At 42.5% G+C, this 25947-nt stretch overlaps 1 protein-coding gene across 2 annotated transcripts in view; it reads left to right on the top strand.

Moving 5' to 3' along the window:
• Nucleotides 1–2865: 2865 nt before the first annotated feature.
• LOC124596162 (protein chibby homolog 1) overlaps nt 2866–25947 on the top strand; it is a 55995-nt gene continuing 32913 nt past the window's right edge. Inside the window, exons 1-2 of one of the 2 annotated variants that reach the window (XM_047135196.1) lie at nt 3035–3177; nt 11623–11855. In XM_047135196.1, coding sequence (XP_046991152.1) covers nt 3167–3177; nt 11623–11855 — 244 coding nt within the window. In that variant the 5' untranslated portion in view covers nt 3035–3166. Of the gene's footprint in view, nt 3178–11622; nt 11856–25947 lie in introns of both variants that reach the window. The other variant, XM_047135197.1, reaches the window with a different exon arrangement.

Raw genomic sequence — 25947 nt, forward strand, 5'->3', positions numbered from 1 at the left:
TTGTTTTTATACCCAAAGTGCACATACACATCACAGTTGATTATATTACATGGATGCTGCAGTCCGTGTTTGTAGCAAAAGGAAATTTATTGGATGCAAATTATTTGCAGCTTGCAGGAATAGCTTGTATATTAGAGGATGAGAAATGGAGTGTGAAACAATACAAGAAAGGAGTGTGTGTGTCTGAAAAATGTCATTGCATGGTACAGAAGGGAAATTTCACACATAATACAAAGAGGAACAGAAATGTGCGTTTTTAAATAAATTTAAATGTTGATGCATCAATTTTTTTCATTTGTTACATCAAATTGCACCTGAATTACTAAAGGAACAGAGTGTTATGAGCTGCCATCCAACCCTCTGAGCAACTGGTTTGTTTAAGGTTAAATTTAGATCCCAGTGAAGTACAAATTTTTAGGCAATACTTATATCTCCCCCATGTCATATACCTTCAAGATTTATGAGTTTCCTTTACATCTTGTATTATGTTGACTACCGATGCTTGCAAATCTGTTTTGTGCACAGTCCTGAGAGCTAATTGACTATAAATAAGCCCACAACAAACATATACTTAAACAAACGACATTAATAAATTACTTGATGCATATATCACAAAAAAATCATTTTGCCACTGCTGCAATGTGTGAAGGATTCAGTCCATTTCATTATAAAACGTTATAAATACCTGATAACATACAAATAAATTCCACTTGTTAATCAATCTGACTCGACCAACAGTGCTTCTTTCACTTCAAGTTGCAGCCATATTGCAATCCATTTTCATTTTAAAATATTAAATATTGGTATGCATAAAACTTCACTTTATAAATGTAGTAGAGGTAAAGTAGTTTAGAAGTGCTACCACGAATTCATTTCTACCAAATGATATTTACAGCCTAAATGTGAGAAGGTTTACGACGTTTAAGAATCAGATCTCACACATTCTTTAATTCTGTTTTTTCCCCTATGCTTCTTTACTAAAAGAATTTGAATACTTCCTGTCGCTCATGCTGTGCAGTTCAGACTGCTGCTCTCACTGCTTCAATTAATCTTTCACCATTCATTATAAAATTACAAATTTTGACGAAAGAAATGATGAAAAAATAACAAAAGTAATGAATAACAAAGACTTAGAAAAAAAAATTATATTAACCGCAAATAGCATGATGAAACGAAGAATGGAAGATAATCTCATGGCTGTGTATTGAGAGAATGAGGCTGGGGATCATGTGATCAACACCAATCCATTATGTCAGTCTCCAATAACTTTTTCCCAAGAAACCATGCCATGACATGATGGACAGTTTGGAGGCTGCCATCTGAAATGCATTGCAGAATGTTTTGATGGGACATGATGTGACAGCCAGTTTGAATTGGCCTTAAACCATTCCCTAGTCATAGGCAGAAATCTCTCTTCTAACACTTTCAGATACTATCTTTGATTCATAGAATCTTCAACATGTGCTGGTTACCTGGACCCTTCCATGAAAAAACACTTCAGACCATAACTTAAATGGGATGCTTCACAGTTCGGTGTACACAGTTTTGATGAAACTCTCCCTATTCCCTCCTCCCCACATACTGGCTGCTTTCCTCTGTGACACAGAACACTGATTCTTAACTGAAATATAGATGCAAGATAATAGTAATCCTTATTACTATCAAACTTCGCATTACTAATTTTTTTAGTGATATTAATAAGCGATTTTTGCTGTCATGTATACCGTCTCCATAAACGTTCAAAGCCATGTACTAATTTACGCGCTAGCTGGCCTGTCTTGCACAACAGTCTCCTTACACTTCTAGCTGACAGTCACTCCATAATCCTTAAACTACACGGCGATTAGCGTACTTGTAGCTTTACGATTGCAAATGATCATATTTTTCAATTTTCACTGAACTCTAGCGCTCAATTTTGGTTTTCTCCCACATCTGACTGCATGCTGCTACTGATCAACAAAGTCTTGGATTACATTTTTTAATCATTGTCTGTTGTGAGATCTTTCTGGAAGGAATATGGTGTCGCGTGCAGCATCCATCCGCCAAATGTGCTCTAACAGTAGCAACTGCTGTGGGTGAATTGTCTTTCTTCCTATCCATAACCTTAAATTGTGTGTCTCCAAATGAACTGAATCAAAGCACACGCTTGTACGCTTCTATTGCATGGAATTCATTCCAAATAGTTTACTGATGTTGTTAATCAGTGATTAAACAACTGAGGAACACTAACATATTCAACGACAAACACAACACTCAAAAATTCTCATTAGATAATATAGTGATCTGCTACAAAAGAATAAACAATACCTGATTTTCAACTGTCAGCATCATCCATTCATTACACCGAGCGAGGTGGCGCATTGGTTAGCACGCTGGACTCCCATTCGGGAGGACGACGGTTCAATCCCGTCTCCAGCCATCCTGATTTAGGTTTTCCGTGATTTCCCTAAATCGTTTCAGGCAAATGCCGGGATGGTTCCTATGAAAGGGCACGGCCGATTTCCTTCCCAATCCTTCCCTAACCCTAGCTTGCGCTCCGTCTCTAATGACCTCGTTGTCGACGGGACGTTAAACATTAACCACCACCACCACCACCTCATCCATTCATTCATTGTAGCCAATCCATAAAATTCATCATTCTCTAAAACTGCTTAAACTTACCTCCAGACACTTCACATTCGCCTCAAAAAAATTTTATCTCGCTTCATTATGTGAAATACACATTTAAACCATATTTTCAAAGTAGGTGTTGGTGTTGCTTCTTCCCCATAATACTTTCGCAGCACCTGTTTCTCCGTTGCACTGTCACCATTGCAGTAAATTTCTTTCGATAGAATCGTAGTTGAAATTGACTTCGATTATGTCAGAGGTTTTAGTATATGTTATGTTGGGAGCCGTTTTGTTTATAGACGTCTAGACGTGAATGAAAAAGTGTTTGTTTGTAGTTGGAAGACAGAAAGTGTGGCATAGGTGTTTCGTAGAAACTGTGCTCCATAAATGGCTGTGCAATGCCACTATTTTCAAATAAATTTTCACCCAGAAAACCGACACCACGAAAAGCCATTGCAACTATTGGACAGGAAAGGCCCACTGAGGATCTCGGGTTGGAAGTTGGAGAAATTAGGATAAGATTGGGAGAACAAGAAGCTGTATTCGACAAAGGAGAATGGCTACCAGGTATTTCTTATTTTTTTGCAAAGTCTGTCGTACTTTTGTCTGTTGCTGATTAATATTGACACCTACATGAAGTAGTTTAATTCGTATGACCCATGAACTACTCGGTAGAAAGTAAATTTCCATTTTATAGTGTTCTATCAGCTGTTGTTTCTGCACAGTTTACAGAACGCAAGAAGAACAAATAATTTATGATCAAGTGTGCTACTGGTTAGTCACGTAGAGATGTCTGTTTCTCTGCATATTCCCAGTATTAATCACAGGCATATGTGGCATTGTTACCGTATTCCAGACTTCATGTATGTTTTATTAATTTTTAATGTGTCATTAATTTTCTCGCCGCTTTATCTTTCAGCCAGCCATTGTATTGATGTCGTCACTATACATACACATACGCCGTATATGTAGTAGAATTACATAAGATAAGAATAATAGGAAAGTCATGATATACAGGCATACATAAAAAATGGTGATAGACACATATAGGCCTATATGCTACGTATCACTGAATTACATACGGCAGAATTAAAGGAACAGACGGAACCTTCAGACAAGAGAACTGAATAACAAGACATCGCTGATAATACAACTTGTTTTGTAGATTACACTGAATAATGTACAAACTAGACATGTATTGTGTTGCCTACAAACATACTCCATCCTAAGAGGTCAACCTGATAATATATTTATAGGTAATGATTTTTGTTACATGAACTCCTTATCAGAGTAAAGACATATTTTTAAGGAAATATGTACTATTGACTGTTCAATTCACCATGTTTTTTGTTATGGGTTAACGAAGCGTCAGATTCCACCCGTCTGCTTTGACTCATGACGTAAATATGTTGTGGTGTGTGACGTCATTACGGCGCGGAGTTTGAGTTGGTTGTGTTCTCAAGTTGCAATGTTTTGTGTAATTATTGTGTATTGAATGTGTTTTAATTTACGCAGGGATGTTTGAATTTTTAATTTTGGAGATGTGGTGGTTTCGTTTTTCGTAGCTGTAGGTGTTGGTTTTTTTCGTATAAGTAGTTATAGTTGACCTATATAGATCAAGGGATATGACCGATTCCAATTTTCGTATTTTTATATGTATAGGTATTTTGGTACCGTCAGCTGCGGTCAAGGAAAATGTCTGATTCCAATTTCCACAGGTTTTGCTGTAGTCATTGGTGTTTTGATATCGTCAGCTACCGTTGACCTAAAGGGAAAAGGTAAAGGGAAGTGTCCGATTCCCGTACATTCTGTAACTTTTTTTGGGATCATGGTGTGTTCTTTTTAGGTCAACAGCAACTCACGATATCAAAACACAGCTACGACAACAAGTTGGAATCGTTCACTTCCCATGACTTATATAGGTCAACAGCAGCTCACGATACCAAAACGCACGTAGCTGGCGACGTCACATTGGAACCGAACACTTCCCTTGACCTGTATAGGTAAACAACAGCTCCCTGTTCAAAACACACATAGCTATGGCGATAAATTGGAATCGGTCACTTCCCACAACCTATATAGCTCAAATAACAACTGACAATACCAAAAAAATTGAAATCTAGTACTTCCCCTAAGTACATAAATCAACCACAAATGCCGATACCAAAACATCAACCACTAACATGAAATAACACTGACCCAACAACACATAAAAACCCCAGCGAACATCCTAACATGCGAACAATACACACAAAAAAACCACTGCTTACCACAAAAAAGTTCCAGCGCTACACACTAGGTCAGCCACCCCAATCACACACATGCGCACACATAAAAAAAACCTCTCGCATATTCTGCTTGCGTACGCCGCATTTCACTATCGTCTCCACAAGCCCAAAAAGTTGCTGAAACTTAATAATGGACAACATGTCGTCCCTCATTTCAGCCTGCAGACGCGCCCTATTAAACTTAGAAGTCATATCCATACCTAACAAAAGAAGCCACAAATTGAATTAAATGACTTACCACACAACAAATAACAAACTAATAACATCAAACGACACTGCGATGACATACACACAATGGAAACTTAATTCTTAGATCACTGAAACTAATTTCCATTCTTCTATAACAGTCATGACCAATAAATGCACACTTCAAGTACCGACACCCAAATGAGCCCAATATGCCACATAAACACACACCAACAGAGGACACCACCAACCACAAGAAGACATCTACAAACACAACACACTCATAAGCTAAACTCCGTGCCATCATGACGTCACACAACACAATACCCTTATGTCACGGGTCAAAGCCGACAGGTGGGATCGGACTCCTCCTTTGACCTGATAAGGCATGAATAAAGAGGTACATAAATTTATGTTTGATTGCATTTGTTTATTGATGTTCTGTACCACATATCAACGTTCATCCAATCACTGCAATACAATTCCACCATGGTTGGCTTTGAGTTTTAAGATTTTCATGAAATGTTTTGCTTTAATAGTGGTTGCAGTATCATATCGTCACCCTGTAGCTGGGATCATTTCACATGCCTGTAAATCATATGAATAAAGTTGTAATGTGGAGAGTACAACAGGGTTTTGCTTCTGCATTTCATCTTAAGAAATTTTGTAGAAACATAGCAGTCATGGTGACAGTTTGTGGCTTTTTGGGCTGCCACACTATTCTTTCTTTTTAACTTTTAATATACTGGTTAAGACCTGACAGTGTTTTCCTGTCATGTAAAATTGTTATCATGCAGGAGGACATATGGTATTGGCATTCTCTCTCTGTGTAAACATTCGTGTTGTGGCAAGTTATTTTTTTTATACATAATGTTACTTCATTTTACATGAGGAAAGATAGTGTTCAGCAATGAAACCTGCTGAATATCCCATTGTAATATATTTCTTTAGAGGTTACCAGTTTTTAAACTGGAGGAACACAAAATATTCTACATCATTTGACAACTAGGCATTTTAGAATATCAAATGCAGAATTTTGATGATTGATGCTTTCAGAGTTCAAGGAAATTATTTCAAAAATATAATTTTTCTCAAAATCAATCATGGTGACAAGTTGCTTTATATATATTGTTTGATGTTTTGTAAGTATATATTTTCTCTGGCAAATAAATACCAATGCTTTGAAGAATTTGGATGACATTTTTATCTTGTTTTGTTTCTCAGCAGTTTACCAGGTAGGCCTAAACATATTGTATGTCGGATTTTGTCTCGAGATATTTGGCCAACATTTGTTCTGTGATTCTTTTCTGACATTTCATCAGAATGATTGGCTAACATGGTCAAAGATTCACCCTTCCTTGCTGGTGGCAGATTGGAGTCGAGCCCTTAACCAGAGTTTATATGAACTTACAGTGCCAATGTTTCAGGGACTTCACGTGGCCACTACTGCTGTAGAACTCCCCTTGTTACATGCAGCTAATCCACTCTCTGTTTCCCGTAGATTTTTTTTTTTTTTTTTTCCACCATACATTCCCAGAATGACATAAAGATTTGTTTGTATACTGCTCAGGCATAGTTTAAAGATTATATATGCCTATGTGCTGACCAAGAAGCACAGGGCATGTGTCAGGTCAGCAAAGAACAAATGAGGCCCACTCAGTCAAGAACATACTATGTATCATGTATGTGTATTCAAATGACCAGATAATTCAAGAGCAGAGATAAATGACATTTCAGGCTAGGGCAGATAGAGAGGTCTGTCATGTCAAGGCCTACACTATGTGAGACCGACCACATATGAAATTCTCCGACATACAGTTTCTTTTCTGGAATAAGGCCACCACACCACCTTGTTTAGGGAAGCAATCAGACTTAACAGTAACACTATACTTTCAACATAGTTGGAGGAAAGTCTTACGATAAATGGGACCTGGATTCCTCTGCTGAAGCAAATGACTGTTACAGTTAACTAGGGGAGAACTATAGTGGTAATGACCACGAAAAAAGTCATCAGACATTGGCGCAGCAAGTTCATATAACTTCCAGCTGTCAACTTGAGTCCAGTCTGTAAACGGCCACACCAGTGTAAGCAGGGCATGTTAACTGGCACGGGACTCCTTTGCCCGTCGCCAGATTCAAACGTGGGTTTTCTGCTAAGCGTGAGGAAAAGGATGGTAAGGGAGTGTCCACAGATGGCTCCTGATGACAGAATAACAACATTTATTGATCAACTGCAATCATTGGTTGTGGGCCCCCCAGGGCGAGGTTTACTTCCACTTGTATTATTCTTGACAGCGACGGATGTGATGAGCAGACGTTCGCACATGTGCCTGCTGCTGAGTCTGAAGGTGCACTGACATAACTTCAATCTGCTGCCTTGACAGTGGTGCTTCGGCCTTGCAGGGACTCACTGCAGAAGCTGGAACCATGCGTCACAGACCTATGTTGTGTTGGCGGCTGGGGGTGTGGCAGTGGGACAGGTCAATGCCCTGTTTCAGCGGACCACCTCTGGTGGCAGCCGCCTGGCTTCGGTGGGCCAGCGTTCCCAGCCCCTGTCCCTGCCACGGTATTTGTTCCAGCAGCATCCCAGGATGATGGCGACAGTGTGTTACCACAAAGTGCACCCATGACAGGCTGCTGTCTGTTGATGGCATCTGACGATAGTTACGGTGGCGGCGGCATTCTGGAGCCTCCTAGGTGGTGATTTGCATTACAGTGGTGACTACTACAATGATTGCGATGGCAGTGATGACTCCAAACTGGTGGTGGTGTTAGGTGACACAGGCTGTGCGTCATGCGTCACTCCAACACCTCACAGCACACAATGTTGAAGAGCTGGATGCTGGTCCTTAAATACAGCATCCTGCCGCAGATTTCTGCTTTTCTTCTTCCCCAATAGGTCAGTGGAATATATTTTGTTGTCACTCGGCTAGCATAACTGACCCGATTACTGCTCTGGCGTGCAGCGAACTGCTTCTTGTCACGTATTGTGCTATGTGGGAGCTGGCCATTGGTACAGCGTTCTCCTCAATGTTGCTGAACATGGCGCTCTGCCGACCCAATTATGCCACAGTATCGTAGCACTGAACTGCACAGCTGCATGTAACACGTGTACAACTTCTGGTTCCCAATATTCCTTCACATCTTAACTAATGTAATTACTGTAAAACTCCTAAGTTGAATTAATTTAATCACTCTCATCTTTTGACCCTCTGCAAGTCTGCTACCAGTTATATGGAGGTTGAGTCTTTGACAGCGATAGCCAGCCACTCATGCTAGCAAAATGTCAGAAAGATCGCTTAATGACTAACAGCTGAAGATACCAATACGAGTGCCAACAGGCAACATGTCTAAAAATGAATGCACAAACTTAAAAGCAAAATATTTATTAATATATTCCACTGATAGTTGAGCTCATGTGTTACAGAAACGGACTTGTAAATAGTTGTACTTATGCTCTTTTACAACATTTGGGATATATTCCTGTCCAGTGGATGTGCAATGTATAGCAGTTGATCAAAACGTTATTTCACAGCTAAGTTTAGGAATAGGGTTAGCGCCAGTCAGGCACTTTTCTTCTACATCCTGTGAGCTATGCAGTGAAACCTCATTGGAATAGGAGAAATTTGCTACAGATTTTCTTTCTGAATGACTGACTGAACTCAAAGTGCAACATATACATCTCGTGAATTTTTGCTCTAGTATTGTACTGAGCACTTACCACATATCTTTTATACTATTTACAATTCTAGCATGCAAATACAGGAAAGGTATTGCTTTGTGATAGGTCTACAACACAGCAGTGGACATTGCTATGGAGCCATTGCATTAGTCTCCTTACAACCAAGTATATTTCCATTAGCATTTGTATGCCTGTAGTTTTGTGCTCTACTTTATAGTTCTTGTGTGTAGTTTTTGGCTTCTTAACCGTTTTTAATGTCATTTGTATACAAGGTTGAACCTTTTCGATTTTAAATGTAGGCTTATTTGTCAGAAGGCCTATGAGTTTTACGGAAATTGGATCAACTGGTATTCTGATTTTAATCACCAGTTCTTTTACAATCTTACTGCTAGAGGTAAACATCTCTTAATTCCTGTTTAAGTTGTGCCATTGTGGCTTATTTGTAAACTGAACATGTAAAATTACAAAATCCTACTTTTTTATTTATTTACTTTATTTATTTATTGAGGTGGGTGAGGGAGGCAGCTATTACTGAAACTGCACCATGATTACTAGCTGTACCTTCAAAGTAAAAGGAGGATTCCATCACCACGGGTTGAACAGTTGCTTTACATTTTTTGACAATCAAAAGCTAATATAACAAAAAGTATAAATAAAAATAAATTAAAGATTGATTGATGATCATATGGGTAGTTGTTTTACCTTCCCTTTAAAGCTGAATATCAAAAGCTTACAAAGTGAGGTTTTAGGGATGGTTTAATGATTAATGTGCAAATGAATCACTGCTTAACATATTTAGACTTCATATTCTATTTAGGTAACCTTGTTGGAACATTTAGTTACCTGTAATTTAGATAAATTTCATTACATTGTTACTTTAAAGTTCTGGGTACCTAATTATTTTAGGTAAAAAAATCCACTATTAAAAAACTGCAAAGAGTAGTACTCACTCACTTTCAAAAAAGTCTAAGGTGATCCTAACATGTTTGATGACCTGTATTTGGTAGAATAGCAAGAACTTTTTCAAATTGTTTCAAGGATACATCCTCCTCATCAACATTCAACAACTTTGTTGAGTCCCTGACAAGTCTCATACAGACAGTCTGTATTTTTCAATTTTTGTCAAGAGCGCTCTGCACAAATGCAGCATACATACATTTGGCTGATATCTTCACAAAATAAATGTTCTAGGCAAGCTCTTTGCGACATCTGGTTCTAACGCTGTTACTGCTTAAAGATTGTATGTCTACAGGTCTTCGAAATATGATTGTTCATCACTCATCTCAGAATTACTGTCAGATTCATGTAATGCTTCTGCAAACTAACTATTTTTTCAGTTGTGGGTGTATAGAAGACTTGACATCCTTCCGCTTTTAACACCTGTGAAAAAGTTTTGTATTGTGAGCAGACTATCACTTGTGTAAGTTTCCAAGATAAAGTTTCCTTGTCTCTAAGAAAATCTGCTTATTACCTTTTTCTGCACACTTTCCCATACATACTTTTCGTATGGCTACTGACTTTTTTTTTGTACTTTCTTTTTCTTTCAGCATCCTTCATATCATACAGTGTTCAATTAAAAATTTTTCAGGTGTGGTTGCCTGTATCTTCATGTTTTCTCATCTTTTTCTATCTTATTGTCTTTATTTTCTTTGTGAGTGCTGTATGTGCTGGCACCTTTCTACAACTCATCGTTTTAATTCGCAGTTGCGAATAAGTACTACCATCAGCTGTAGAATGGAACGACGACAATGAAAATTTTTGCTGGAGTGGGACTTGAACCTGAATTTCCCACTTGCATGCATGCATGTCCAAAAGAACTTTGCATCGTAATCAGAATAATACAGGAACTGCAATATTGTATTTCTGCAACTTTTTTCAAAGTTGTCTCTTATTCTTTGCTGACATGGTTTTTCCCATTTTTCTGATTAAATAGTAATTGGTTTAGATTTCATAACAGCCTAAAAACCTGGCACAGGTGGGACACAATTACTTTCAAGATTTATACATGGTCATTTATATATTAAACTCTGCTTTGTGGATCACTAGATGTATTTAGTGGGTTTTCTAACTCCTAAGCTAAAATCAACAGAACCACTGTAGCTGCTGAGTGACTGATAAAACTTTGCATGTTTTATGTCATTGGTGAAACACTAAATGCATAACAAAAAAAACCTTTTCTGAAAGTAATGCTCTGCTCTTTAAACTTAACAATGCAAATAATAACTGTGGCTGCAGTTTAAGCTTAATTAGCTGCTAATATAAAAAGCAAGTTTTATGCCCTCCTTCCTCATATGCAGAAGTGCCGACTCCATGTCACCTTATTTCCTCGAATATTTCTGTAACTTTGATAATTTTTTCAGAACACTACAAACAGTGACATAAATTTAATTAACAATAAAATTAAAAAAAAAAAAAGTCTCAGGCACAGTTTCACATGGAATCTCTCAAAGCCCACCATAGGGATTTATTCTAATGTTTACAGTCAACATGTTGTTTATCCACAAAGAACCTTATTTTAAAAATGTTTACTACATGGGTGTAAACTTAATGCAAATGGTAGCCGCTGCATCATGGATTCTGTTATCTGACAAAGCAAAGCAAATTTTTCAGTAAAGTGAGAATGTTAAGGAAAAAGCAGAAACATTTGCCCAGGAATCTGAGTCTCATGAGATGAGGGGCAAATTGTCAAACACTAATAATTCCCATTTCTATTTAAATATCATATAACTTGGTAAGCGCTACATCTACACTCTTTATTGTTAACCACTGCATGCACAAATATCACATCGGCTGATAACTGCTCACCAAATAATGACAACAGTACAGAAACATTTAACTCAACTGTTAACTGTCCAGGTACAGAGTCCTGTCACTGACAACTGAATGCACACCAGTGCAGAGCTACGAGAACATTTGTGTGTGGCAGAGGAGATGCAACTGGACAAGGATCCTCTGGCAGTGGCCCAATGTACTCATACATGCCGGCGAGATGCTGACTGCACACAACAGTGGCACACTTGCTTTGTTTGGTCACCACTGGTGCTGGATGCAAATGCTGCGATGGTGGATTGCAAGAGTGTGCTGCCACAGTAGGTGATATCAATTGCTCCTTATAGATACGAGGCATCAATTTCATTATATTATGTGTTCAGTGCTTCATTGTTTCTGGTCCCTTCAACCCCCCCAAACCAACCAACCACTTCATTGTTGATACTCAGCATTTCTAATTTGGGCTATTACGTCACATTAATTTGTCAGTTACTTTAGGTGAACAAGACACAGTGTTGACTTTCCCGCTATTAACAGCCCTTTGCAGACTGACAACAGCATGTCACAGAAGCAACTATTCTGTTCCAACCACTGCTTTCCAGACTACATAATAATGTGGTGCCTTTTCTAATGAGTCTTCATAAAATCACAGCCCTTTGCAGACTGACAACAGCATGTCACAGAAGCAACTATTCTGTTCCAACTGCCACTTTCCAGACTACATGATAATGAAGCTTCCTTTTCCAAAGAGTCTTCATAAAATCATTTGTCATATTGGTAGCATTTGTTTCCCTGACTGTGTTATAAGGAAGTTGTTTTTTTTTTTTTTTTTTTTTTTTTAATTTTTTTTACATGTGTTTGTTGGCTCACAGTACAGACTGGTTATAATAAAACTTTAGGTACTAGAGAGGACCCTCATGAAAAAAGATTGATTGTAGGGCAATGAAATTTCATAGAAACATTTTAAGGATGTGCAAAGAGAAATAACAGATCAACCATTGAAAGAAACACATTTTAATTTCCACACAAGAAAGTAAAACTTGTTAATTGCATATCGTATTTATGTTACAAATGTTGCTCAATGCGACATTCCTCTGCATCCATGACAGATCCACTACAGATACCAATTCACAATTGTTCACAGCACTTTTCAAACAGCCAACTCTGAAACATCTAGCTGTCATGACATAGCTTGTGCACTACTAGATGATGGCTCATTGCATCTAGCCATGCCTAAAGTAACTTTGGCACTATTACCAAATTTCCAGTTATTCGAACTTTGGAATCATTTTCATCAGTTCTGATGTGCAAATACTTCTCAGTCCTGCTCTAATGTGTCAGTACTAATGAAGAGCAGCGGCACTATTGCCATTGTTTTGATAAAAGAGCATCAAGAGTAAAGCCCTGCTCACTTTGTCCAGACCCATGTTTATTGTTTGCAGATGTAATACACACCGATGATCGTGTTTCAACCGTACATCAGCATACCAGTACCTGCGCCTAATGTCAAGTCAAGACACTAACACTATTAACAACACAAATCCTGTGGCGCACAATCTGTATGTCTTTCCTACAAAGTAGGTGCTCACATGGTACACAGTTTTCCATGTACACTGGCACAAGTAGGAAAGTTTAAGTACCATATTTTATGGACTATAAGATGCACTTTTTCCCCGAAAAATTGCTTGCGTGTTACATTCGAAATTAATATAAAAATCACCGGCGTTTAATTTAAAATTCCCATCAGTCTTAAAAATGGCCTTATATCTCTATCTGGCATCACTGAATCCAACTAGCAGCAGCAGTGTGCTGATGCAACAAACATAAGTTGTAGGGATTCACCAGCTTGCTAACAGTCTCCCTTCTGCCCCACCATCACAAATCCAGAACACTGTCTAGCCTATGATGCATCATTGCAGTCTACGGTGCCAGTGTACTTGAATTGAAAGTGATTTGTGTTATTGGTAACAGTACAATATTTTTGTAGGCTAATGGAAAGAAATAAGAGGTGTTTGTATGATTCGGGGTATAAATTGAAAGTAGTGGCATTTGCAGCAGAACATGGAAACAGAGCAGCTGAGTGGCATTTTGGCCCTCCACCAACAGAAAAAAACCTTTCCAATTGGCGGGCTAATAAAGAAGAACTGAAAAAAAATGAACACTAAATGTGCAAATACAGGACTGGATGCAAAATGGCCAAACCTAGATGATGATGTATTGAAATGGGTTCAAGGACACTGTCAAAATGGCATTGGAATTAATACAAAAATGATTCAAATACATGCTCCTAAGCTAGTACTACAGTGGAGCTTAACGGATTTTAAGGGTTTACTTGGTCGGTGCTACAGGTTTATGAAGCATCATGGACTTAGCTTGCAAACCGAAACCAAAAGATCTCTGAAAATGCCACAAGAGTATGAAGAGAAAATATTATCTTTCCATCACTTTATTATTCAGCATCAAAAGAAAACCAGTATGGAACTAAGCCAAATAGCGAATATGGACGAAACTCCTCTGGCATTTGATGTGCCGAGGAACAGAACTGTTGCTGTGAAACATGCTCAAACTGTAACTATAAAAACAAGTGGACATGAAAAAATGCTCTACACTGTTGTCCTTTCATACTACTAAAATTGTCCTAAATTTAATTCAGTGATCATTTTCAAGTGCAAAACTGTGCCAAAATCTAAAATAACCACCAGTTGTTGTTGTTCATTTACATGATAAGGGTTGGATGGACGAGGCTGGTGTGAAGTTATGGATTAACAATGTGTGGGATAGGAGAGGTGCTTTATTGAAGGAGAGTTCTCTTCTTGAGCTAGAACAGTGTAGTAGTCATTCGATAAAGTCTCTGACAGAGAAATTGAGGCAGGGAAATACAGAGCTTGCTGTTGTTGTTGTTGTTGTTACTGTTGTTGTGATCTAGCTACGTGACTAACTTCAGCCTGCATCCACTTGAACCATCTTGCAGTAGTCACACTTTGATCTCTTTCTATAAGTTTTACGTCCCCCACTCTCTTCTCTCCATCACCAAATTGACAATTTCTTGATGCCTCAGGCTGTATCCCAGCAACCACACCTTTTTTTTAGTCCCCCCCTGCGGGTTCGGGGGTTAGAATAGGCCCGCGGTATTCCTGCCTGTCGTAAGAGGCGACTAAAAGGAGTCTCAAATGTTTCGGCCTTATGTGATGGTCCCCTCTCGGGTTTGACCTCCGTCTTTCTAAATTATTCTGAAGAGCGAGCCAATTGGGGAAGGGCGCCTTACATGGTGCACTGTATCCGTCGTGCATTGAGACCTTTAGCCAGCTTTTTCGTCGTTGCAATGGTGTCCCGCTCGTTTTCCATCTCTTGGGCGAGGATACGTCCCTGGGTGCGATTACCATGCTACACTCTGCAGTGTTGCTTTTAACTGCGACGATGAGCTTGGACATTTTTGCACCTAAGATCCAGCACGGTAGCCAGTCCGTTGTGGTGGGGCCGCCATGTACCCTGTTGGTTGTAGCCCCCTGACAACACAGGGATCGCTCTACTGATGCCTGCGCCGTTAACTCCCCACGTATGCCAAGGAGTAGATGCCCATCTCCCTGGGGCATCAGGACTCCCGGCAATGGCCATCCTGCCAGGTGGCTATTGCTGCGGCTGGGTGGCGCCCGTGGGGAGGGCCCTTGGTCGGAGTAGGTGGCATCAGGGCGGATGACCCGCAATGAAGCGTGGTACATCATCTCTCGCTGGCGGCCAGCCCCCAGCAGTCTCTAAGCGTTCGAGGGCTCATTTTAAAGCTAACGTTTATGACCCCAAATCGTTCCCATCCCTGGCCACACCATGGGAGGAACGAAAGGCAATGAATGACAGTGACGTGTATTCGCCCAGGTATCTCGTCTGTACCAGAGCTGATGGGGACTCGTTTCTATCCGTGAAGCCTCAGTTCTTTGTAGAGCATTTAGAGGACAAGTTTGGGGAGGTGGAGGGCTTGTCCAAAATGCGCTCTGGGTCAGTTTTGATAAAAACGGCATCCTCTGCCCAATCACGCAGGTTACTTGCTTGTGACAAGTTGGGGGATGTTCACGTTACCATCACCCCACATAAGAGTTTAAATTTGGTCTAGGGTGTTATTTTCCATAGGGACCTCCTTTTGCAGTCTGATGACGAGCTGCGCGCCAATTTAGAGCGCCGAGGTGTACATTTCGTCCGGCGTGTTCATCAGGGTCCGAGGGACAATCAGGTAGCTACCAGTGCCTTCATCTTGGGCTTCGAAGGTGATACCTTACCAGAGAAGGTCAAGGTGATGATCTACCGGTGTGACGTCAAACCCTATATCCCTCCCCCGATGCGGTGCTTTAAGTGCTGGAAGTTCGGTCACATGTCCTCTCGCTGTACTTCTAGCCTCACATGTCGAGATTGTGGACGCCCATCTCATCCCAATACTCCATGTGCTCCGCCTCCCGTCTGTGTCAACTGTGGAGAGCCTCATTCCCCTTGCTCGCCGGACTGCAGTATCTTACAGAAAGAACGCAAAATCATGAAATATAAGACCCTGGACCGACTGACTTACACCGAGGCTAAGCAGAAATTTGAACGGCTACATCCCGTGCGCATGATGTCATCTTATGCCTCCACTGTCACTCCTGCTCCAGCTCCTTCAGCTGCAAGATATACAGTCAGCTCTCAGAGTCACAGGACCTCACCTGCCCCCTTGACGATGGGGGCCCCTTCTCACGCTGTTGCTCCGACACCATCTACCTCGGGAGCAGCACCCACTAAACCACCGGGGACACCAGTCCCCACTTCTAAGCCGGAGAAGCGTAAGTCTTCTTCAGCTTCTCTCGCTCGGAAGGGATCCCTTGGGTCACTCCCTTCCCAGGTTCCTACCAGCAGCACAGCAGACACCAACCAGTGGCTGAAGAAGCCACAGGTCGCTGGTCGACGGGCTTCGCGATCCTCGTCGGTCCCAGAGACTGACTCCAATAAGCCCTCTCAACAACGGCAACCAAAGGAACAGCGAGAGAAAACGACTTTGAAGACCCGTAAGTCCAAGACACCTGCGGTGGCACCTACTTCACCGCTACGTAAAAGCTCTGCGGCTGAGGATGGGGTGGAGATCCTTGCATCCGCTGAGGACCTCGATCTCGCCGATCCCTCAGACGCAATGGATAGCACTTGCACAGGTGCTCCATCGGAGGCAGCAGGTGACCCAGCGGCGTAATCTGCCTTCCCAGTCCCGTCACGCCTTTCTCCGCAATGGACAATACCATCCTCCAGTGGAACTGCAGCAGTTTCTTCCACCATCTAGCTGAGCTCCGCCAACTTATCAGCCTTCACCCTTTCTTCTGCATTGCTCTTCAGGAAACTTGGTTTCCAGCAATACGAACCCCCGCCCTTCGTGGCTATCGGGGTTATTATAAGAACCGGGCAGCATATGAAAGGGTGTCTGGTGGCGTCTGCCTCTATGTCCTTCACACTCTGCACAGCGAGTCTGTCCTTCTCCAAACACCTTTAGAGGCTGTCGCTGTTCGGGTGTAGATGCCACAGGCTGTTACCGTCTGCAGTCTTTACCTTTCATCGGATGGTGATGTCTCGCAGCATGTCCTGGCTGCGCTGATAAGCCAATTGCCGCCACCTTTCTTGCTATTGGGCGACTTCAACGCCCATAACCCTCTGTGGGGTGGGTCAGTGGCAACAGGTCGAGGCGCCACCGTTGAGCTTTATTGTCGCAGCTCGATCTCTCGATTTTAAATGATGGTGCCTTCACACACTTCAGTGTGGCGCATGGCACATACTCCGCCATTGACCTTTCAATCTGTAGCCCTGGCCTCTTACCGTCCGTCCAATGGAGTGTGCATGATGACCTGTGTGGTAGTGACCACTTTCCGATATTTCTGTCGCTACCACAGCGTCACTCTTCTGGGCACCCTAGCAGATGGGCTATGAATAAGGCTGACTGGGACTTGTTCTCCTCCACTGCCGCTCTTGAGCCTCTCTCTACTGATGACATTGATGCGGTGGTTCAATCGCTCACCACCGGTGTCGTTACTGCCGCCGAATCTGCCATTCCCCACTCCTCTGGGTCCGCTCGGCGGCGGACTGTGCCTTGGTGGTCGCCTGCGATCGCTGCAGCAATTACAGATCGCCAGCGGGCGCTACAGCGCCACAAGCGACATCCCTGCATTGAACACCTGATCACCTTCAAACGGCTGTGTGCGCGGGCCCGCCGCCTTATCCGCCAAAGCAAGCAGGAGTGCTGGGAGCGGTATGTGTCCACCATTGGCCTCCATGTCACTCCATCGCAGGTCTGGGCCAAGATTAGACGCATCTACGGCTATCGGACACCTATCAGCGTCCCTGCGCTCTCACTGAATGGAGCAGTTTGTACTGACTCCGACGTCATTGCAAACCACTTAGCAGAGCATTTTGCTATGAGTTCCGCTTCTGCGAATTACCTCCAGGCCTTCTGCTTGTAACGCCGGAAATGCATATCCTCCTATTTTCATCTATTGTACTATTATTTTTTTTCCTTGTTTTGTTACCTCAAGATATGACATTTCTGTCTCTTTATATATTGTAGTTGTTTTACTTTTTGTATATATATATTTATGCACTTATGTCGATGTATAATTGGTTTGTTTCGTAAATATTATTTGTATTTTTACGCTGGGTCTTGCCTAGGGAAAACTGCTATCGAACGATTACATCGATGGGTCGTGTGAAGAATCAAAGTGTGTAGGATCTTTGGTAGTGTTAACTCTGCCGCGTGGAGCGCGGGCAGTAAGAGTCTGGCGGGAGTAGCGAGTGGAGCAGGTGTTGTGTGACGCTCCCGCGAGTTGCCGCGCTTTCGGGGTAATTGCGCTCGACTCGCGATGATAGTTTCTGACATGGTGTCGTGGACGAGAAGCATTAGCTGGCGCACATCAAGAGCCCATTTCGCCTGGTGACCGTGTCGAGAAGAAGGCGCGCCAACATCCAGCTTCTGCAACAGCGACGGCCGACAATGAGTGACTGTCGCCACCTCCTCGATCGACGGCTTCAAACCTTCAATCAACCAACAAGGAAGACTAAAAGCACGTAAAGTTTCAGAACTGTATGGCAGACCTCAGCTTTTCAAATTGTTCCATTTGCCTCGCAAAATTACAGCAACTTAGCATGAACCTTTGTTGCTCATTGTCCCAATTGCATTGCCAAGCAGGGTCCCTTCCTTTTCCGAAATGAACCCGAGTGTCGTTGAAATTCAAACGCCAGCATAATTCCATTTCACTGCTTTAATTTCAAAGTTCAATTCAAGCATTAGCTGGCTACAATAGTTAGATTACACAAGCACAAATTAAGAGTGCGAGTTTTGTTACCGTATTTTAGTTACCTGTGACTGCAGCTCAGCTTGGTACGTACTAAATTTTACTATTGTTAATTGTTCAGAATCATTTAATTCAAGTTCAAAGTTAATTCTCTTATTTCTAAATTGCGTAGATTCAAGTAGCTTTTGAAATGATTGTTGAGGTAGTCCAAGACTAACCTTATTTTACTTAATGTCGATGTGCTTCAGAAAGAAAGCTCACTATTAACTTCAGTCACTAAATTAACTTTCGATTTTCCAGTTTTATTAATTCTTTTGCTAAATAAAGTCAGAGTGTAGCGAAATTTATTACTTCTGACAAACTTTCAGTTTTCACACTACACGTGTCAACCTTCAGTTGCCACGCTTCTAGTGTTAATTATATGTGTAATAACCTTTCTTTTTCAGTTACTATAGTAATTGTCCTTAGGACTGGCGACCGTGATTTCCCCCAAATCTCAAATATCTAATTACCGCTAGTTAATTGCTAACGTAACGGCCGCACATTTACTTTCTTTATTAACTTTACCCCTTTTCAAAATTAATTTCCACCAGTTTCATTTGCATTTTTCCTATCATTTAGATGTAACCCTTTCCTCCCTCTTTACCGATAGATTAACTTTGGTGACGATTGCTTTTCCCAAATTTCCATTAGGTACACGCGGTTTAATTTTTCACTGTCATTAAGGTCGATAAGTGAGGGGGGAGGTTACATGCTCCATTAAAGAGCGGATGGAACGTCGGAGCCTTTCTTTTCGCACCCACACTTCTGAATCCTACAACGCTCCATTCAGTGAGTGGGAATTTCACAGTGCCCTTGCCGCTTGTCCTGGTACCGCTCCCGGGCCAGATAGCATCCACTGTCAGATGCTGAAACACCTTTCAGTGGACTGCAAGCGACGCCTCCTCGACCTGTACAACCGTCTCTGGGTCGATGGTGAGTTTCCGTCGCAATGGCGAGAGAGCATTGTCATCCCCGTTTTGAAACTGGGCAAGAGCCCTTTGGAGGTGGACAGCTACCGCCCCATTAGCCTCACCAACGTTCTTTGCAAGCTTCTCGAACGGATGGTGAGCCGGCGCTTGCATTGGGTACTGGAGTCTCGGGACCTCCTGGCTCCGTCTCAGGGTGGGTTCCGTAAAGGCCGCTCCGCCGCCGACAATCTGGTGAGCCTGGAGTCGGCCATCCGTACTGCCTTTGCCCGCTGTCAGCACCTGGTCGCTGTCTTTTTCGACATGCGGAAGGCGTACGATACGACATGGCGTCATCACATCCTTTCTACGCTTCATGGATGGGGTCTTCGGGGCCCTCTGCCGATCTTTATCCGCAATTTCCTGTCGTATCGTACCTTCTGCTTGCAAGTCGCAGCCTCATATAGTTCCTCCCACGCCCAGGAGAACGGCGTGCCACAGGGTTCTGTTTTAAGTGTCTGCCTGTTTTTAATAGCCATTAACGGGCTCGCTGCGGCCGTGGGAAATTCTGTCTCCGCTTCCCTGTATGCTGACGACTTCTGCCTATACTACAGCTCTATTGGCATTGCAGCTGCTTAACGTCAGCTACAGGGTGCAATCCGCAAGGCGCAGTCTTAGGCTGCAGCGCATGGTTTTCAGTTTACGGCTGCCAAGACCCGCGTTATGCATTTCTGCCGGCGCCGAACGGTCCATCCTGAGCCGCGGCCTTCTCTTGACAATGAACTTCTTGCTGTGGTGGAGACCCACAGGTTTTTGGGGGTGGTTTTCGATGCCCGGTTGACTTGGCTGCCTCATATCCGGCAGCTTAAACAGATGTGTTGGCGGCATCTAAACGCTCTGAGATGCTTGAGCCACACCCGCTGGGGCGCCGACCGATCTACCCTGTTGCGGCTCTACCAGGCGTTAATCCAGTCCCGTCTGGATTATGGGAACCTGGCTTATGGCTCAACGTCCCCATCTGCGTTGCAGGTGCTGGACCCAATTCTCCACAGCGGGATACGCCTTGCCACTGGTGCTTTCCGCACCAGCCCTGTGGACAGCGTACTAGTGGAGGCAGGTGTCCCTCCACTGCGGTTACGACGCCAATGTTTGCTGGCCGCTTATGCTGCCCATGTTTTAAGCTTGCCTGGGCATCCAAACTATCGTCTCCTGTTCCTGCGATCGGTCGTCCATCTGCCAGAATGTCGGCCCCGGTCTGGTTGTACAATCGCGGTCCGCGTCAAAGAGCTTCTCTTCGGGCTTCGGGTTTTCACTGTTCCACCTCCTTTCCGGGCCACTTTGCGTACACCCCCATGGTGTGTTCCTCGCCCTTGCCTTCGGCTCGACTTGGCACAGGGCCCGAAGGACTCAGTCCCTCCAGAGGCCTCCCGCCGCCGCTTTTATTCCATCCTGGCCACGTATCAGGGCTCTGGCATTGTTTACACTGACGGTTCGATGGTTGCTGCTTGTGTTGGGTATGCGCTCACTCTAGGGGACCATTCCGAACAACGTTCCTTGCAGGATGGCTGCAGCGTTTACACTGCTGAGCTGGTCGCCATCTTTCGTGCCCTAGAGTATATCCGCTCCTGCTCAGGTGAGTCCTTCGTTATCTGTAGCGATTCCCTGAGCGGTTTACGAGCTCTCGACCAGTGTTTCCCTCGTTCTCGTCTGGTGATGGCTATCCAAGAGTCCCTGCATACTCTTGCCCGTTGCGGCCGCTCTGTGGTCTTTGTGTGGACCCCCGGTCATGTCGGTATCCCAGGCACTGAACATGTTGACCGCCTGGCGAAAGAGGCCACGAGTAAACCATCTCTGGGTGTTGGCCTCCCAGAGACTGATTTGCGGGCAGTCCTCTGCCGAAAGCTTTTGCGCTTTGGGACGCTGAATGGCGCGATCGGATCACGCCCAATAAACTCCATGCCATTAAGGAGACGACGACTGTGTTGCGGTCATCCATGCAAGCCAACCGCAGGGACTCAGTCATCCTTTGTCGGCTCCGCATTGGTCACTTCCGGCTGACACACAGTTATTTACTGCGCCGGGAGGACCCTCCTCTATGTCGCTGCGGGGCGGCTTTGACAGTGGCCCACATTTTGTTGGCCTGCCCCCTTTTAGCTGTGGTCAGGCAGACATTTGCGCTGCCTGATACGCTCCCTGCCCTTTTATCTGATGACCCTGTTATGGCTGACTTAGTTTTACGTTTTATTCGGGCAGGGGGTTTTTATCGTTTACTCTGAGTGTTTGTTCTGTTCTTTTGTGTTGATTCTGGCCATTGGCCTACGATTTTACGCTGAGTTTTTAATGTGTTCTCGGTGGTTGGCTTTTCCTTTTTATCTCTATGGTCGGCCAACCATCGTCACACTCTGTGTGATTTTAATTTGTTTTGTCTGATCTCTGTAGGAGTATTTCTTGTCCTGTGTCGTCTGACGTCTTTCCTGCTGTTCGTTTTTATTCTTTTTGGGTGGTTTTAATTTTTTGGAAAAAGGGACCGATGACCGTCGCAGTCTGGTCCCTTTAATCCCCCAAACCAACCAACTTTCTTTTAGTCAGGTTGTGCAATAAATGTTGTTTCTCTCCAGTTTGATTCGGCCATTTGTACTACTTACACTGAAGAGCTGAAGAAACTGGTACACCTGCATAATATCGTGTAGGGCCCCTGCAAGCACGCAGAAGTGCCGCAACACAACGTGACATGGACGCAACTGTTATCAGAAGTAGTGCTGGAGGAAATTGACATCATGATTCCTGCAGGGCTGTCCACAAATCCGTAAGAGTACGAGGGGGTGGAGATCTCTTCTGAACAGCACATTGCAATGCATCCCAGATACGCTCAATAATTTTCATGTCTGGGGAGTTTGGTGGCAAGCAGAAGTGTTTATACTCAGGAGAGTGTTGCTGGAGCCACAGTGTAGCAATTCTGGATGTGTGGGGTGTTGCGTTGTCCTGCTGGAATTGCTCAAGTCCGTGGGAATGCACAATGGACATGAATGGATGCAGGTGATGAGACAGGATAGTTATGTACGTGTCACCTGTGAGTGTCGTATCTAGATGTATCAGGGGTCCCGTATCACTCCAGCTGAACACGCCCCACACCATTACAGAGCCCCCACCAGCTTGAACAGTCCCCTGCTGACATGCAGGGTCCACGGATTCGTGAGGCTGTCTCCATATCCATACACGTCTATTTGCTCAATACAATTTGAAATGAGACTTGTCTAACCAGGCAACATGTTTTCAGTCATCAGTAGTTGATGAGCCCAGATGAGGCATAAAGCTTTGTGTCGTGCTATCATCAAGGGTACACGAGAGGGCCTTCGGCTCCGAAAGCCCATATTGATGATGTTTCATTGAATGGTTCACATGCTGACACTTGTTGATGTCCCAGCATTGAAATCTGCAGCTCGTGTGCCAACTATAACATCACATTCAATCTCACTTAAATCTTGATAATCTGCCATTGTAGCAGCAGTAACTGATCTAACAACTGCACCAGACACTTGCTGTCTTATGTAGGCGTTGCCAACTGCACCACTGTATTCTGTCTGTTTACTTATGTCTGTATTTGAATACATGTGCCTATACCAGTTTCTTTGTCACTTCAGTGTATCTGATCTACCTATATTATCTTCTGTAGCAGACATTTCAAATGCTTCAACCCTTCTTGGCTGCACTGTTTATCGTCAACATTTCACTTCTGTACAAGACTATACTTCAGGCAAATACTTTCAAAATGCTTCATAACACTTAAAATTTGTATTAGACTTTAAAATATTTATTTTTCATGAAAGATTTTCTTGCTCTGGCCAGTCGGCATTTAATGTTCTATGGTTAACTGACATAATCATTCAGTGGAGGAGGCAATCTATAATTTTCTATTGTAGTCTTCTTTTGAAAACAAATTTATTTTCTAAGATTGCTACATTAACACAATTACTGGATCACTAGTTTCAGTAGTATGTGTTGCCATCCTCAGCTCTATAAAAATAAAATATGTTGATTTTACAGGCTTACAGTCAAAGAAATAAAAAAGTAGTAGGGAATGCACAACCACTTAATGACAAAAGTTCCGTAACCAAACAAATGGGCAGTGGAAGTTATATCATACACTGCTTGCACCATTCTCTCATACGAGGACTATTCAATATGCTGTAAAATAACATCTCTAATAAAATTCTGCTCATGTGGATGGGTACAATCCAAATTTAAGATAAGTAATAAATAGCTCTAACAAGTAAAATTTTTAAATAAAAAGTACCATAAAAATGTTGAGGCATTACAGTGACATACAAGGTGTTCCATAAGTGTGATTTGTCTGCAGCTTAATTTGTCGTCTGTAATAAGTACCAATCGATCTTTTCCTACATTGTTTGTAGTCCTACCTGGAATTTCCATTGTTTAAGATCAAAGTTGACTACCTAATCACAATGGCAAAGTTTACTCAAATTGTGTATAAAATAAAAAGTATGCTGGAAACTGTCATGGATGATTGCCTACGCCATCAGACAAGAACTGGACAATTTGCGACATAAAGTGTGAACAACTTTGCGTACATGTGGCATGAACAAGGCATACACATGCTACATCTTGCTGCTTCATGGTCTAAAGTCAGGTTGGCTGCAGCAGAGTAACTGACAAGCGGATTCGGAATATAATGGAAACTAGTGCTTAGAGGTCCAACCCCGATGGTGGTCTGCACTGCCTGATGTCAATTACAACAAATATAAAGGGGGCACATTTTTGTTTTAACATTGGAATGAACAAAAGAAATGTAACATCAACATAGTAATCGTAATATCAAAATTTATGCAAATTGTGTATAAAAGAAACAGTAGCTGTAAATTATTATTGATGGCTGCCTAGATCACCAGGTAAAGAGTTTTTTATTGGTACATATCTTTCGTAAAAAAATTTTTGTACATGAGCGTATTTATTAGGTTGGTGCATAAGTTCGTAGCATTTTTGTTTTTCATGTTAGTATTCCAGTTCCTGTGAGCTTATTTATCATTTTTCATTATTTATTTGTAATTCACTGTTGCTATTTGAGTTTACGTATTGTCATTTGGAGATAGTGAGTGGAGCAGTGGATGCTAGAAATTGGAATGCGATGTGGAGAAATAGAACATTTTTGACATCATCTTCTGTTTGAGTTCAGTAGAGGGCTGACAGCAGCAGAAGCATCCAGAAACATTTGCACTGTGTATAGGGATAATGGAATTGGACAGAGCATGGCAAGAAAATGGTTCTCTTGTTTCAAGGAGGATCGTTTCAGTATTAGTCACTCCCAATATTCACGAAGACCTTCAGGATTTGATGAAGTTTGTTTAAACACATTAATCCCCAATGGTCCAAGTCACTGTACTCGAGAACTGGCAAATGTAATTATCTTTTATCATTCCACCATTGCGACTTCTGCATGCAATGTGGAAAGTTCAAAAATCAAGTGTATGGGTACCGTATGCTCTAAGCCAAAATCACAAAAATCGGTGATTGGCCATATGTGCATCTCTGCATGTTAGTCATCAATTGGGTCATGAACACCACCACCATTCCTATCCTGTATCATTACTTGTGATGAGAAATGGCATCTTTATGCTAACATAAGGAAAAGAAAGGAATAATTGAGCCCAAACAAAGCAGCAACTCCCCATACAAAGAACTGCATGCTTCCACAAAAGATAATGTTATGCATCTAGAGGAACAGCGACGGTGTGGTGTACTATGAATTGCTTACCTGAGGTGTAACCATCACCGCTGACATTTATTGTCAACAGCTGAGACATCTTGCAGGTCCTGTCTGAGAAAAATGACCAGTAAGACTGTGTGAAGTGATGCTACTCCATGATAATCCCTTCGGGGTCGACCGAAGCGTCCGATCCGACCCATCGGCTTTGACCCGTGACATAAGGCTGTTGTGGTGTGTGACGTCACGACGGCACGGAATTTAGTTTGTGAGACTGGTGTGTTTGTAGGTGTCATTTTGATGTGATCGATGGTGCTCTCTGATGGTGTGTTAGGTGATGTTTTTGGTTTAGTTTGCGAGTGTGGCGTCGTGTGCGAATTTTGGTAAATTGCATTTTTTATGTCTGTGGTAGGTATGGATATGACTGACAGGGTCAACAGTTTTCGGTTGTCGCCTATGA

This window comes from Schistocerca americana, chromosome 2 (assembly GCF_021461395.2).
Source record: "Schistocerca americana isolate TAMUIC-IGC-003095 chromosome 2, iqSchAmer2.1, whole genome shotgun sequence".
NCBI lineage: Eukaryota > Metazoa > Arthropoda > Insecta > Orthoptera > Acrididae > Schistocerca > Schistocerca americana.